General features: G+C 37.4%; 1 protein-coding gene across 1 annotated transcript; it reads right to left on the reverse strand.

Annotated features, from left to right (window-relative positions):
- Positions 1–3,571: 3,571 nt before the first annotated feature.
- Positions 3,572–10,605, reverse strand: LOC100942673 (C-type lectin domain family 2 member D11-like). Its single transcript, XM_003803385.2, has 5 exons — positions 10,530–10,605; positions 6,165–6,290; positions 5,307–5,485; positions 4,669–4,775; positions 3,572–3,711 (listed from the first exon to the last, which is right to left on the reverse strand). Exons 1-5 carry the CDS (start codon positions 10,603–10,605, stop codon positions 3,573–3,575), a joined length of 627 nt encoding a protein of 208 aa, XP_003803433.1. The 3' UTR covers position 3,572.
- Positions 10,606–14,538: the final 3,933 nt, after the last annotated feature.

The following is a 14,538-nucleotide window of genomic DNA, read 5'->3' on the forward strand; positions in this document are numbered from 1 at the left end:
AGCCCATGCTCCCTGCTTAGTCTGCTCTGACACCACCTTTTTGGGGCTGTATTGGGCTGCCTTTTCATAGCCATACAAGGGTGGAAGTTGAGGCTCTCCACTTGGCCTTTGATGGCATGGGTGTGGATGGGGACCACAGTGTTTTCCATGGTGTTTGGCTGCAATGGAGAGATTGTTGTCTAAATATTTTCTGTCTTGCTAGGCTGCCCCTTTTCTGGACTTTTGTGGAGACTCTTTGCTTCCTTTTTCCTTTGTTTTTTTTTTTTTTTTTTTTTACCCAGGTTGTTTCCTGGTTCATGGCATGATGGGTGATTTTCTATTATACCCTAGACACTTTGGCTATTAAGTTTGAAGATTCTGGATCCTGTTTGCTTTTAATTTTAGCAGTCTGTCATACTATTTTAGGTTTAACATGTATGTTCCGACCTACTTTTGTGGGCTGTGGTTCTAGTGACACAAAGCCTTTACAATGTTACTTTAGTCCTCTCAGTTCATGAGTGACATATTCTTTGGTCCCTGCTGGTGCTGCTTGAGAGGAAAGGAGAAGCTTCCTCAAGCTCTTCTGCATGGTTCATTTAGGAGGACAAAAGGAGTCCCCATCCCACAGAAATAAAGGAAGGTACCCAGACAGTGTGCTTGTTACGGGAGGCATGCCTCTGCTGGCCACCCTGGCCATGTGTTGTTATGTCTAGGTGGGAGAAGGGAGCCTCTGGCCTGGCAGGGACAAGTGCTTCTCCAGACTACTTATTACCAGGGGAGGCTCCCAGTGGAGGTCTTTTGCTGGTGCTGCTGAGCTTGCCATGTTGTCAGCAGGTGTCAACTGGGGTATGGAAAGGGTGAACCTTCTATCGTTAGACTAGGGGGTTAAGAAGTCCTTAGTCATACGGGCCTTCTTCCTTTGGGCAGTTGGGAGAAGGCATAAGATGCCCTGTGACTGCTTGGTGTTCAGTTCCAAGGTCCCAGACAGGTTTGCTTTTCTGGTACTATCTTTAAAAATTCCCCATCAGTTGTTTTTTGTGAATTTTCAGGAGAGGACTGGAAAAAGATGAGTCTACATGGTTGTCTTAATTAGTAGTTGTGATCCCACCCATATTTTCCCCCTGAATTTGTGTTCTAGTAATTATATAATTGCTTTTTAGTCCTGGCTTCTTTTCTTCTTCATTTTATTACTTTGTGTCATTCTGTTTCTTGCTCTCCATTGTTCTTTGGTCATCTCTGCTCTCTCTTGGTGATTACCTTATATTCCGAGAGATGTGAGAAGTCCAATTCTAGTTCTGAGCAGAGTCTGAAGACATCCCATTTACAAAATGAAGCATTTTACATGGGATTCTCACTACTAAGATTTTAATACTAGTACTAAATCTATTTAACTCATTGAAAACAACCACTATATACACATCGTACATTCACTCGCATTGAACAAACATCAAAATAAATTTCTAGATTCTTTATTTTATAATGGAAATCAGGAATGGGGAAATATAAATAAATGATATACATACAAATATACAATATATCTACAAATTATATTTATAAAATATATAATACATATATTGATATGTGTTAAATTGCACACAAACTTTATGGCTGTCCTATATATACAAGCACATACCTCCCTGGAATATAAATCCATGGAAAGTGATGATTAATCTAAGATTAAGGATGAGCAAACCAAACAGCCTCTCTGTAGTGGCAGCTCCCTACTCATTTGCCACGTCCGAAGTTGACGTTCTCCATCTGTCTGCATCCTCTACATTGGCATTTAGGTCTTTGGAACACCAGTGGCTTTTATGGCTTAAATCCCAACGAATTATTGTGCCCTAATCGTTTCTAAAATTGTTAAAACAGCAATATTATTGTCAATGAACATGAGCATGATGGAATCTCTAAATAAACTCTGTCTTGAGAAGTTGCATCTTCTGACAAAAATTTATGTAGCACATGATTTCTTTCTTTTTTTTTTTTTGCAGTTTTTGGCCAGGGCCAAAATCGAGGTGAGGCGGGGTTTGAACCTGCCATCTCTGGCATATGGGGCCGGCGCCCTACTCCTTGGAGCCACAGTTGCCACCCTTACAGCACATAATTTCTTTTGTTCATTTTTTTTGCATGTCAAATTTGGAGGGATGTTATATGCAAATTCTATGCCATTTTGCATTAGGGACTTTGATATCCACAAACTTTGCTATCTGCAGGGGTCCTGGAATCAATCCTCCAGGGATGCTGAGGGATACTATACTTTATCAAGGTTACAACTGATAAAAAATAAAATATAAGCTATAGGTATATGATTTTGAAATTGGTTTGTAAAAGAATACTAGGCCAGTTAGGGTCACAATTTGGCTCTTCATTTCTGAGTTTATCACACACGGTTTATCAATATAAAAATCTTGCTTTTCATTGCATATATATTTATGTATCAATTTGCCTATCTTTATGAGAAAATTAGCTGAAACTAAGCAAAGAGGCTTATTACCATGAAGCATTTCTTCTTTCCTGACATATGTTTTGAATACATTGTATATTTGACATTATGCCGGCCTCTAAGGATACAGAAGTGAACTAGACAGTTCCTGCCTATTAGGAAACGTGAAATAAAATGATTCAGGGTAGAAAGCATGATTAAGGCTAAACAAAATGATTATTCATTAAAAAATAGATATGCTTCATAAATGAAATATACTTGCATGCATTTGTAACATAGCCTTGAAATATATGAAGTAAAATTTTATAAAATTATAAGAACAAATTGATGAAGACATAAGGGATGCATTGTAAATTGTTATTTCATCTTCTTTGAGAGTCTTCAGTATAGCGTAGCTGTTTCTATAAAAATTTATTTTTCTTTAAGCTAAATAATTTATTTAGTAATTTATAGGTAGTTATAAAATTGGCTATTGAATGCTTAAAGAGTTCAAGTAAATATCTGTGATTTTATCTGAGATAAAAGCAGTATTTAAGTCCAATAAAAGGTAAAATGAAGAATGGTATTTGCTTATAGATGCATTTATTTAGTACACTAATTTTAAAACATAAACATTGAGAAATTGTAAAAAGTACTTTGTTGATTTCCTAACGTTTTAAATTGCAGAGTAAAAAATAAATATTAGTCTTAGGACTTTATAAATGTCTCTTTATATTTTTAACTAAATTCTGCAAGAGAATTTTGAATGTGTTAACAAATTTTTAAAGTCACAGACCAATTATAATTTTTCTCAATGATTATAAAAGTCCCTTTGCATGGTTTTAGTTTGCATATTCACTTCTCTGGTCCGTGCATGCAAAGCAAAGACTGTCTATATAGTCTATATAGACTGTCTAAATTTTATAGCTGGTCATAGGAGAGGAATTCACTGATATTTACTGTACTCTACATTCCAAATGTAAGCATCACCTCATACCTAAACATTTAATTTAGAAACGTAGTCTTCCAAATACTTGTATCATACTACTATGTATTATTTCAATCTTTGTTTGTATCCAATTCAGAGAAATTATGAATGCATATTGATAATATTTTTGATAGACAAGAAAATAGAAGCAACAGCTATAGATAACAATTTACAATGCATCCCTTAAAGGTCTGTAATTTGGCAGCTGCTGACATAACTGTTTGGCTTGCTACAAATCCATTTCTTATCTGTGTAGATCCTGGCACTACTGATTCCATTGTCATTTAGATAGGCACATTCTCCAAATCCTCTGATGTCAAACCTAAAACCAAATGAAAACATATTAAATATTACTAAGTTCGACATTTATATTTGTTCCTCTCCTATACTCTCTACCACCCCCATTCCATATTTTTTTTCTAAGAAGAGAAGAGCAAAAGTTTGTCATTAATATTGCTTCTTAGTAAGATGCACCATTTCTGTAGTTAGTTTCCTTTATGTTTTCAGGGTCCTTACTTGAAAATCGTTAAGTTCATTATTCATTCATGCCAAACCCAGTTATGTTGTTGATTAAGTATTTAGCTGGTGGTTGCTACTGTACCCAAATGAAATGTTGCCATCAGTGGCCTTCAGTTTCAGCCTTCTCTTGAACTATTTCATAAATATGTGAAAATAAAAAATACTTTCTTATTTAGTAAGTTCCTAAAAGGGCTTATTATCTTTGATTAAGGAAAATGATTGAGTTCCTACTTTTTATCTGCTCCAATGTAACAGTTACATTCAAAATACCCCATTAAAATGTTCACAATCCAAGGAACTGTTACCAGGGTCCTTCTGGCAATAGAACTTTGGGAGCGATTCCTTTAGGTTCCCTGGGTACTTTCCTTTTTTGAGTGGATGCAGCTGCTGTAAGAGTGGACTTAAGAACCTTGTGGACACCAGTTCCTCAGTGGCTCCCTAGGATTGTAGCACCTTTGGGGTGCCCCAGCAGTCCTGTCTATGTTCTAAACAGGCATTTCAGCAAAAAAAAGCTTGAAATCAGTGGATATAAATGCAAGGACTATCCCAAATGTCACCATCATGTTGGAGATTTCAACTGAAGTCACAGTAAGTTTACCCAAAGGCACAGCTACTAAATGACATCCCGAAAGAGGATTTACTTTTCTTACCCCATAGTGTAGTGAGCTGTGCATGGTATTACATTTCTCATCTCATGAACACAACTCACCCACACAACAGCACACAAACACGGTAGAAGGAAAAGAACTTTCAAACGTACGAGAGGGTGTATTCAGCGTTGTCTGTCCACTTCCAAATGTCCTGTGCTGATTCTCGGCTCAGGCCAATCCAATGGTCAGAGGGGCCTTTGTATCTTTCCAGGAAATTCTATTATAAAACACAGAAAATGACAACATGTGTCTCTCTCTTTCATATTACTCTTGAGTCTCTTGGAGTCTCATGGTCTAACTGGGAAGCACAGACTTTAGAGTTAGACTCGTTCTCAATTCTCAGTTTATGACAAATGTCTCTGCCCCGAAATTACATTAAGAGGACAATATATCCCAGTGTGACAAGGGAAAGTTTTAGTTTATATCTGTTATTCCACCATAATTAATGCCTACTTTCAATGCTCCAAATGTCCCAATTTGAATGACCAATTATTCGATTAGCACATTTCTTAGCAAAATGAGAATAATAATTTTGAGGTCAATGTAAAAAGATTTACCTAAAAAGTCTCACAAGGAGACTATACTATTGTTGAGAGACTATACCCTCAACAAATGTTAGACAGTCTCCTGGCTCAAATTTTCTCTAAAATCAGATCCGTCCTCATATTTCAGCTTTAGTCCTATGCAGCTTACCCATCTCAGGGGGCCAAGTAAGTAACAGAAAATAGGACCCCAAAATATTTCTTACCAATTCCTCCAGAGTTTCAAATTGAGCAAGGTTGGCTTCTAAGGAGGCACAGAAGGTTTGACTGAAGGTCCAATTCCTTGCGTTTTTAGAAAAATAAAAACATTTACTTCCAAATCCAATCCAGCTTTCTGGGCAGGCAGCATACAGAGAGGGCGCTGAGACCACCTTTTTCTGTCTCACTAAAAGACAATTACAATGAATTACAATAAATACATTTTCTTATCTCTTGTATCTCTCTCCTTTTTTTTTTTTATTTTTGTTTACTATCCTGAGGGCAATCTTGAGGTAGTTATGTTGGATTGATGCTTTCCTAACTGATCACTCAAGAGTCTTATTCTAAGCACAATGGTCATCAGTCTAGTGGTCTTCCAGCAGGGCACCTGGACCCTTGACTTTTTAAGATATACATGGACACTAACAGTTTCAAGGAAATCGATTTTTATAGCAACAACTATCCTCTTTCCTAAGATCACATATTCCCTTTTTCCACATCTTTCATAGCAGCCTTTCCTTCTCCTGATAAAAGAAAGGCAAACTCATTGTCTGTCTTGGATTTCACTATGCTGTATTTCTTAGGTGGTACAAAACCTATCAGTAAACAGAATAGAATTCAAAATATGATTTTTGATACCAAAGTACAATCTAGAACTTCTTGTCAGCTTTGTGTGTGACATACACTACAATGTACATATGTATGAATATATATATAATTTTGTTATAAATACATTTTTTATGTATCTTGTCCAGTGATATACCTCTAGCATTTCACATAGTGCCTAGCATCTAATGGTGCTCCAAAAATACAGACCATATACATGTGTTAAGAATATCATACAAGTTGGAGGAAAAGTAACTTACCTGACAGAACAATAGGAAGTGCAACCACACCTGCAGTTAGGACTGCAATGATGAAAAGGCAATAAGAAAACTTGGCAAGTGTTAAAGGAGGTAGAACTGTCAGACATTTTCTTTGAAGATCTTTACCTATAAAATACAAATATTAGACTCTCAATCTCATGAAGATCTTAGGGACAAAAAGTTAAATTGATCATGGCATCAACTCTAAACTCTGCTACACTTTAGATCTCCTGTTGCCGACCTATATCACAAAAGGTCCTGGTCCACAAATGATAGTCATGACCCAAACAAACTAGCCATAATAAAAACTGAATTTCTGCCCAGGGACTCTTCCAGTTAGAATAGGAAAAGAATTTAAAAATTTTTTTAGGAGAAAAGGAACATAAATAATTCAGAGTTACCTCCATAATATATAACCACAAACCTGGTGAAAAGTACTGAGGGAAACATCAGAAAATAAATCTGTGTTATTCACCATGTTAACAGAATAGATTAAGAGAAGGAAAAACTGCAAACATCTCAACAAATGTAGCAAAAGCATGTGAAAATTTATGATTTACTCATCCATAGTAACAACTCTGGACAAATTAGAAGGACTTTCCTCAACCTGAATGGGCATCTAGAGAGAACAACAGCTACCATCATACTTAATGGTGAAAGAATGAACACTTTCCCCTAGTGACCAGGAAAAAGCAAGGATGTCTGCTCTCACCTGTCCAATTTAACATTTTACTAGAGGTACTAACAGGGGCCATAAGGCAAGGAAAAAAAATTAAATACCATACAGACTGAAAGAAATAAAAGTGTTTCTATTTATAGACAATATGGTTGTCTGCATAGAAAATTCTAAAGAATCTACCAAGAGGCTACTAGAATAAAGGAGGTTATCAGCAAAGGTGTATAATACAATGGTAATACATAAAAATTGATTGTATTTCCATGAACTAGCAATTATCAAATGGAAATTAAAATATAAAAATAGTACCAATTATAGTAACATCAAAAAATATAACATAGGAGGTGTAAGGACCAAAGTCCCCACAATATGGAAATTATGGGTGGGTACCAAGACCTCAGCTGGGAATGACTGTGTACATGCCTTGGGGACCTCAGCATTGGTCCACACAGCCAATCTTGTCATGAGAAAAATGTGGTGCCAGTTTTCAAATGGAGCAATGGCAAGTCTAGCCCCCATGGATGGACCAGGGAACATCCACATGTACCCAGATTGTTGAGTTTTTTCCTCTCTTTTTAAAAAAAATTTCAGATTAATATAAGGATACATACAGTTAGGTTACATTGTTTGTGTTTTTTAGGTAACATCCATAGCATTGAGAACCCACAACTTTATAGTGACTGTGGGATATATTGTTAAGTAAAAAAAAAAAAAAAAGGAAAGTGCAGAATGGTGAGTATAATATGGCATATTTTGTAAAATAAAGGAGTTGAAAATTAGAATATAAGTTTGCATTTGCATAATGAACTACTGGAAGGATATACGCATCACTTATAATTTCAACAAGTGCCAAATAACTAACGGGAAAAACAGCTCACATTTGCAGTTTATTTGCAGAATCTCACTATATAGAGCAAAGGTTTCCGTTGAAACGCCTTACATGTTAGCACCTGCTCTTTTCTGCACCACCCTCTCTTACCCACAAGTTGTTTCCTAACCCTTTTTAACTTCACTTCTTCTTTTTTTTTTTTTTTTTTTTGCAGTTTTTGGCCTGGGCTGGTTGTAAACCCACCACCTCCGGTATATGGGGCCAGAGCTACTCCTTGAGCCACAGACACCTCCCACTTTTCTTGACTTCCTGCTAAAACAAAAACCTATTTCTGTTTGATTTTGAGATGAGATGTCTGATTATTTTTGAAGTCAGAGTGTTATTCTTATTGCAGTAGGCCTGAAGAAAATCTTCACTTGTCCAACTCCGGACTTTGATAAACTAGTGGTACCTACTACACTGCAGATGATTCTCATGCATTATTCCTAAGTGAATGAAGTCAGACTCTACAGTTTACTGCAGGAGTCCACTTAGGCAGCTTTCTGGAAAAGCAAAAGTGTAAGAACAGAAAACAGATCACTGGTTGCCAAGCACAGAAAAAGGGCATGAAGGAAATTTTGGGGGAGGGAAAATAAGGTTCTATAGCTTGATTTTGATGGTGGTCACATAATTATATGTTTTTGTGAAAACCTATAGAAATGTACACAAAAGAGAATTTACTGAATGTAACTTATACTTTTAAAAATGTTCCTGATGATTTTCTTTTAACCACCACATTTCACTCACTAAACATAGATCTCTAAGAACAACAGGGAGCTTCAGCTCACATTCAGACAAAGGAAATTCTAAATAGTATTGCATGGTTTTAAGCAGTATACATCATTAGGGTTTTGACCCCTTACAAAAATTTCAACCTTCACAATCACCCACACTTCCATAGGAAAGATATAACACAATTATAGCCCAGAAAGATATAACACAATTATAGCCCAGAAAGAGGGAGAGAAGAGGAGAGGGAAGGGGAGGAGGATGGATGGGTGGAGGGAGAATAATCGGTGGGACCTCACTTACTGTGCATATTGCAAGGGTACATGTCAAATATATTATAGTAGAGTATAAATGTCTAAACACAACAATTAAATAAGTGAGGTGAACACTATGTTAACCAGTTTGATGTAAACATTCCAAACGGTATATAAAATCAGCACATTGTACCCCATAAATGCAGTCATGTACACAGTTATGAGCTAATAAAAAAAATTCAACCTTCATTCTTTCTGGCTCAACATTAAAGCAAAAGTGTCTTTGAGGTACATTATGATTTCTACAATCATTCCACTGTTACTAGAGTAATATGTAAATCTCCACTTAAATTTTCCCCTAAATCTCCCATTTGCCTCTCTTACTAATCTTCTAAAAGTTCCTGCTTTCTCCTGGGTTTTGCCTGTCTGTACTTTCCCCTACTGATGTCCTGGCTTCATTTCTCTCTCTTGCTTATTTCTCTTCTACTTTTCTTAACTGTGTTTCCTATTCTTATTTTCCAATCCCTTCTTGGCCTTTTGGCTAAAATCAAGTATAAACCTATTCCTGTCTCCCTCCCAATTCATATGCCACTTAAGAGTACACACTGTCGGGCCGGCGTGGTGGCTCATGCCTGTAATCTCAGCACTTTGGGAGGCTGAAGTGGGTGAATTGCCTGAGCTCAGGATTCAAGACCAGCCTGACCCAGATAGAGACCTTGTCTCTTCAAAAAAAAAAAAAAAAGGACAGGCATTGTGTCTGGCACCTATAGTCCTAGTTACTTGGGAAGCTGACGCAAGAGACTCACTTAAGCCCAGGAGTCTGAGGTTACTGTGAGCTCTGATGTCAAAGCTACCGAGGGCAAAATAGTAAGACTCAGTCTCAAAAAAAAAAAAAAAAAAAAAGAAGAGTACACACTAAACACGTGTCCTTCAGATTTCTAGTTGGAAAAGTTAGGAATTATCTGTCAGAACAAAGAAATAAACTATATTGCTGATAATGTTTTAACTCAGTTTCAGGATCCAAAAAACTTAAAAAACAGGATACATTAAAAAAAAAGTTTCATAATTGTATTGTATAACATTCTTACTGTCAAACATTTAATTTTGTAACCACCGACATTACCGAAAACCATTAACATTCTTTACAAACTTTCTTTTTGTGTTAAATATGAACCTTGTTTTCCAGGAAATGCAAGGTTCTTCACTGACAGACAAAAATAAATAAAATTTAGGAGGAAGGGTAAAGGAAAGGAAAGAAAAAGAATGAAATAAAAGTTTTTCAGAAGACTGAACAAAAGAACAAAAGAACAAAAGAAGTTCAGTAAAAGGATCCTTTCTGCTGAAGTTTCCTTTCTTACTGAATTATAACCACACACCCTTTATTTTGCTTCTTTCTTACAAAATTCGTCATAAACTGAAATGCTAAAGAACTTGCTGGTGATTAGTTTAAGCTTCTCACCCTCAATCCCCATGTCTTTTTTAAAATTACAAATGATCTGTAAAACCAAACCCAACAGGTTGTTAGAGTTGTGTTCCTCACCACTCTGGCATATAAAGGACATGCTATTTAACATCCTACTATGACTTGCCAGAGTGCCAGTGGCCAGAGACCTGGGAACATAGAGGATAAAATAGAAATACAAAGAACATTTTCTTTCTTAATCCTTTTCTTCATCTAATTCACTGTTCCTCTCTCTTGTCCCAGAAATATTTAAGTAACATACATAGTAATACAATAACTGATGAAAAATTGTACAATTTTTCTCACCCTAATACATTCTTTCTATAGAGACTACGAGATGCTAATGTATTTTTTCAAATTTTATCAATTGCATTACCAGACTCTTCTTTCTCCATGCACTCTCTGAATGTAAGATCTGTCTGAAGCATTTTCACACAAGTCTCTGAAGCCATGATCTTCTCGCTTAGAGGAATAGTCTGAAATAGATCAGTAAAGAAATTGAGAACATGAACACTGTGAGATGGGGCGACGCCTGTGGCTCAAAGGAGTAATAAGGCACAGGCCTCATATGCCCCAGCCAAACCCCTCCATCCCTCCCTCCCCAAAAAAACCCACTGTGAGATGACCCGTGTATCAGTGAACTTTGAGTAACTAACTTGTCTGGCTCACAGCCTACAGAATCACCAAATATTCCCTACAATGGCTAAAATGAAAAAGACAAGTATGCATTTTTTAGGGGTGTAAGATAGCACTGAAACTCTTACCCACTGCCGGTAGGAGAATAAATATTTATATCAACTTTACAACACTCTATGACATTACTATTAAAGTTGAACATAACTAAATCATAATCTAGTAATTCTACTCATAAAAATATTTTCACCCCCACAAAAAATATATGCATACTAAAGGACATGTACAAAACTGTCATAACAGCAATATTTGTAGTATCCAACATGGAAACTCAAATGCCCATTAATAGTAGAATGGAAACACATTGTGGTGTATTGATATGGTGGAGGATATTATACAGCAATGAGCACAAACAAATTCCTGCCATAGGCAACAACATCTCAAAACATAATTTTGAGTATAAGAACTCAAACACTATAAAATATATCTTGAACTGTTTCATTTGTATAAAGTTGAAAAACAGACAAAGTAGTCTGTGAAGTTAAGAAGTAGCATTCTTTTGTAAAGCAAAAGGGCAAAAGTGATTACCAGGGGCCCAAGAAGGTTTGAACACTGCTGGCAATATTTTATTTCATAATTATGGTGGTGGTTGGAAGGATGGTGCTATGTTATGATAATCCAGTATAAATTGTGATACATTTTAGTAATTGTTCACTTTGCTAAGTAAAAATATTTACTAAGTAATATATTTGAACAAAAAACAAACCCTGTCTTGAAAATATAATAGTACACATTGAATGCTTCAGAAGGGTACCTATGGGGGATATGAAAATGGGATTATAGAGAGAATAAATAAAACAGAGGAGCCTTTAGGAGGGTCAATGATGATAGTATGAGGCCAACTTGACATGCTATGAACTTACAACTCCACTACCTGTGGCCCAAGTGTGTGGGGGGGGGGCAGGGAGTCTTTTTTCTTTGGAAAAAAACTTTACAAGAGTGAAGACACTTTTATTGAACTTTAAACAAATGGCAGTATTTCAACAGATGAAGGTGAAATTAAATCATTTCAGCTACACAGAATGAGGCAGAACAATGATTCTCTACCTTGCCTATATAGGTGAGCTACCAGGAGACTTTTACAAAACAAGTCTAATGTACAACAGACTAATTGAAGCAGGATCTCCAGGGGTGGAATTTGAGCATCTATATTTTTGAAGAAGTCCTTCCTCCATGATACTTAATGGAAGCCTGAGAATCACTGGTGTAGAGCGCATCAAGAAGGGAAGTTTAAAAATTGGCAGCAGTGATGTTATAAAGGTGATGTTATAAAGTGATTGGCCATGATATAGCCACTGGGGACCCATGAAAGGTAGTTGCCCAATAGGGATATCAATAGTCAGAACTGTACTTTCAGACTTAGTGTTGTCATGCTTGTAGGATTGAATAAGATGGAAGAAGCTAGATATAAACCATAAGAGCATACTTCCCCTGTAAAAATTTCTCTTATGATCTCCCCTTTTTCTGTATTGTAAGTCTGAAGCTTCTCAAGTCCATTCTTGGAGCTTATGCTTCAAATGCTGGTCCTTCTATCACTAACTGCTAACAGAATTTCTCTTCCTCAAGAGATGGAAAAAAATTCAGTATTTCGAATCCTAAAATCTAGTTCTGATAAAATAATAAATTGATAACATTCACAAAAGTATCAGTATTACTTTCCTGATTAAGTATAAATGCTTTTATAAAAATGTAATGCACTTTTTTTTCCTGTTATATAATATCACAGTAACATTATTTACAGTAAAGGGTCTTCTAAGACACCTAGACTTATGAAAATGTAGCTCTGTCCTATAAAAGACTGCAATATAATCATTCGCTTTAACTTGGTAACTATCACACTTGTAATTTAATACATTTATCTTCTGACCTACAATAATATTTTTCCCTGTAAGCCAGAAAAGAGGTTTAGAATTCTTTTCTTTATACGTATAGTTTGTTAAAGTAAATTAAAATAGAAACCAAGCCTGAAGAATGCCTGAGCAGACAAAATCAATTTGATTTCAGAAGTGACCTAGATTGGACTAGAAGAGCTTGATTTGAAAACATAACTGAAACGGAACTCTGAGCTGTTTCTTGGAAATTACCTCTATTAAAGGAAAACAGAACTTAAGCTCAACCAATCAGAGCAGCCAAGAAATAGGGATCTTCCACAGAACAGAACAAAGAAGACACTAATTTCTTTCTTCCACTTCCACATTTTCCCCATGAGTGCTTACTCCTGTCAGTTAGAACATTAAACCTCTTTCAGCTTGGTGTTCCCCAATCCATGAATTGCCTCTTAAACTTTTAAAAATTGTTATCGTGCCTCAGATTTCTCTTTAATGAGGTACAAAAAACATCTCTGTATTGAGTATATTCTGATTCCTAATTCAAAATAAAAATATGAATCCAAATGAGAGATCAACTTGGTATTTATTTTTAAACCAAACATTATATTTTGATATAACTGTAGATTCACATGAGATTATAAGAAATAATGCACAGAAATTATCCGATGTTCTCTACTAATATGAAGCCAGTAGATCATCTAATGCATGCCCGCAAAGGAGAAAAACTGATGTTAATTCAAGTTGGGGGTAGGAGTAACGTGCCCGTGACGTCTGGGCAGATCTGTCTCCCTAATGGCCTGGTATGGACAGATACTCACCCCTAGGAAGCCCCTGGCTTGGTGTCACTCTCTTGTGCTCCCGGAGAAGCTGCCTTCTTTCGCGCTTTTCTGTTCTCCAGGTGACTGTCTCTCTTTAACCGGGGGAGGAGTAACATGCCCGTGACGTCAGGGCAGATCTGTCTCCCTAATGCTCTGGTATGACTGACACTCACCCCTAGGAAGGCCCTGGCTTGATGTCACTCTCTTGGGCTCCCGAAGAAGCTGCCTTCTTCTTTCTGCTTTTCTGTTCTCCAGGTGACTGCTTCTCTTTCACCCCAACCCGGGAGCGCTACAAAAGGCAGCGCGACGGTCCCAACGGAGGGACCATGGACTCTTGCTCCTCCCTAGGACTGGGATTCCTGAAGCCCATCCAAGCGCTTCCCAATCCCGTCAGCTCCAAGCCTCGCCCGATCGCCAAAGGAGCGGCCTCCCCGCCTCCCTGCTCCCCCTAGCCGGGGTCGCCACGCCCCCCACCGCGCCGGGAGACTTGAGGTCTTGGCGGTGCGAAGCGCGGCCGGAGCAGCACTGCGCCCTCTAGCTGTGGCATTGACTCTTTGTGTTCTTCGCAGCGGCTGAGGGGAGCAGGCGCAGAGACCTGCCGGCTCTTGGTGTCTTATTACCTTCCTTACCACAGGCGGGAAGAAGGAGCCCCCCTCCAGAGCCTGTACGGGATGTCTTTCCTCCCTTCCTCCCTTTCTCCCTCTCCCTTCCTGTTCCTCTCATTTCTCTTTCTCTCCCCTTCACCTTCTGTTCCTTTCCGTTCCTTTTATTTCTTTTCTTTCTCAAACTCCAAAAAACAGACATGAAAGAATCTGATTTCAGGGTCTTGCATTTGGACCATGTTTCTCGGAGGTTACCACCCGAGTGAACGCAGTCTGAGTACATAACTATTATATATGTAGAGAGAGAAAAAATTAAATACCTAAGCATAGGTTTGTTAATTCCTAGAATTGCATTCAGAATTCTCCTGTTCTCAGCAGAAAGGCATGTGCTACCCCAGCCTTTGCTGCCCTTCCTATTTAAAACAGAAAGCTGAGCTTACGTA

The sequence above is a fragment of the Otolemur garnettii genome, unplaced genomic scaffold, assembly GCF_000181295.1.
Source record: "Otolemur garnettii isolate 467f Iridium unplaced genomic scaffold, OtoGar3 scaffold00299, whole genome shotgun sequence".
Lineage (NCBI taxonomy): Eukaryota > Metazoa > Chordata > Mammalia > Primates > Galagidae > Otolemur > Otolemur garnettii.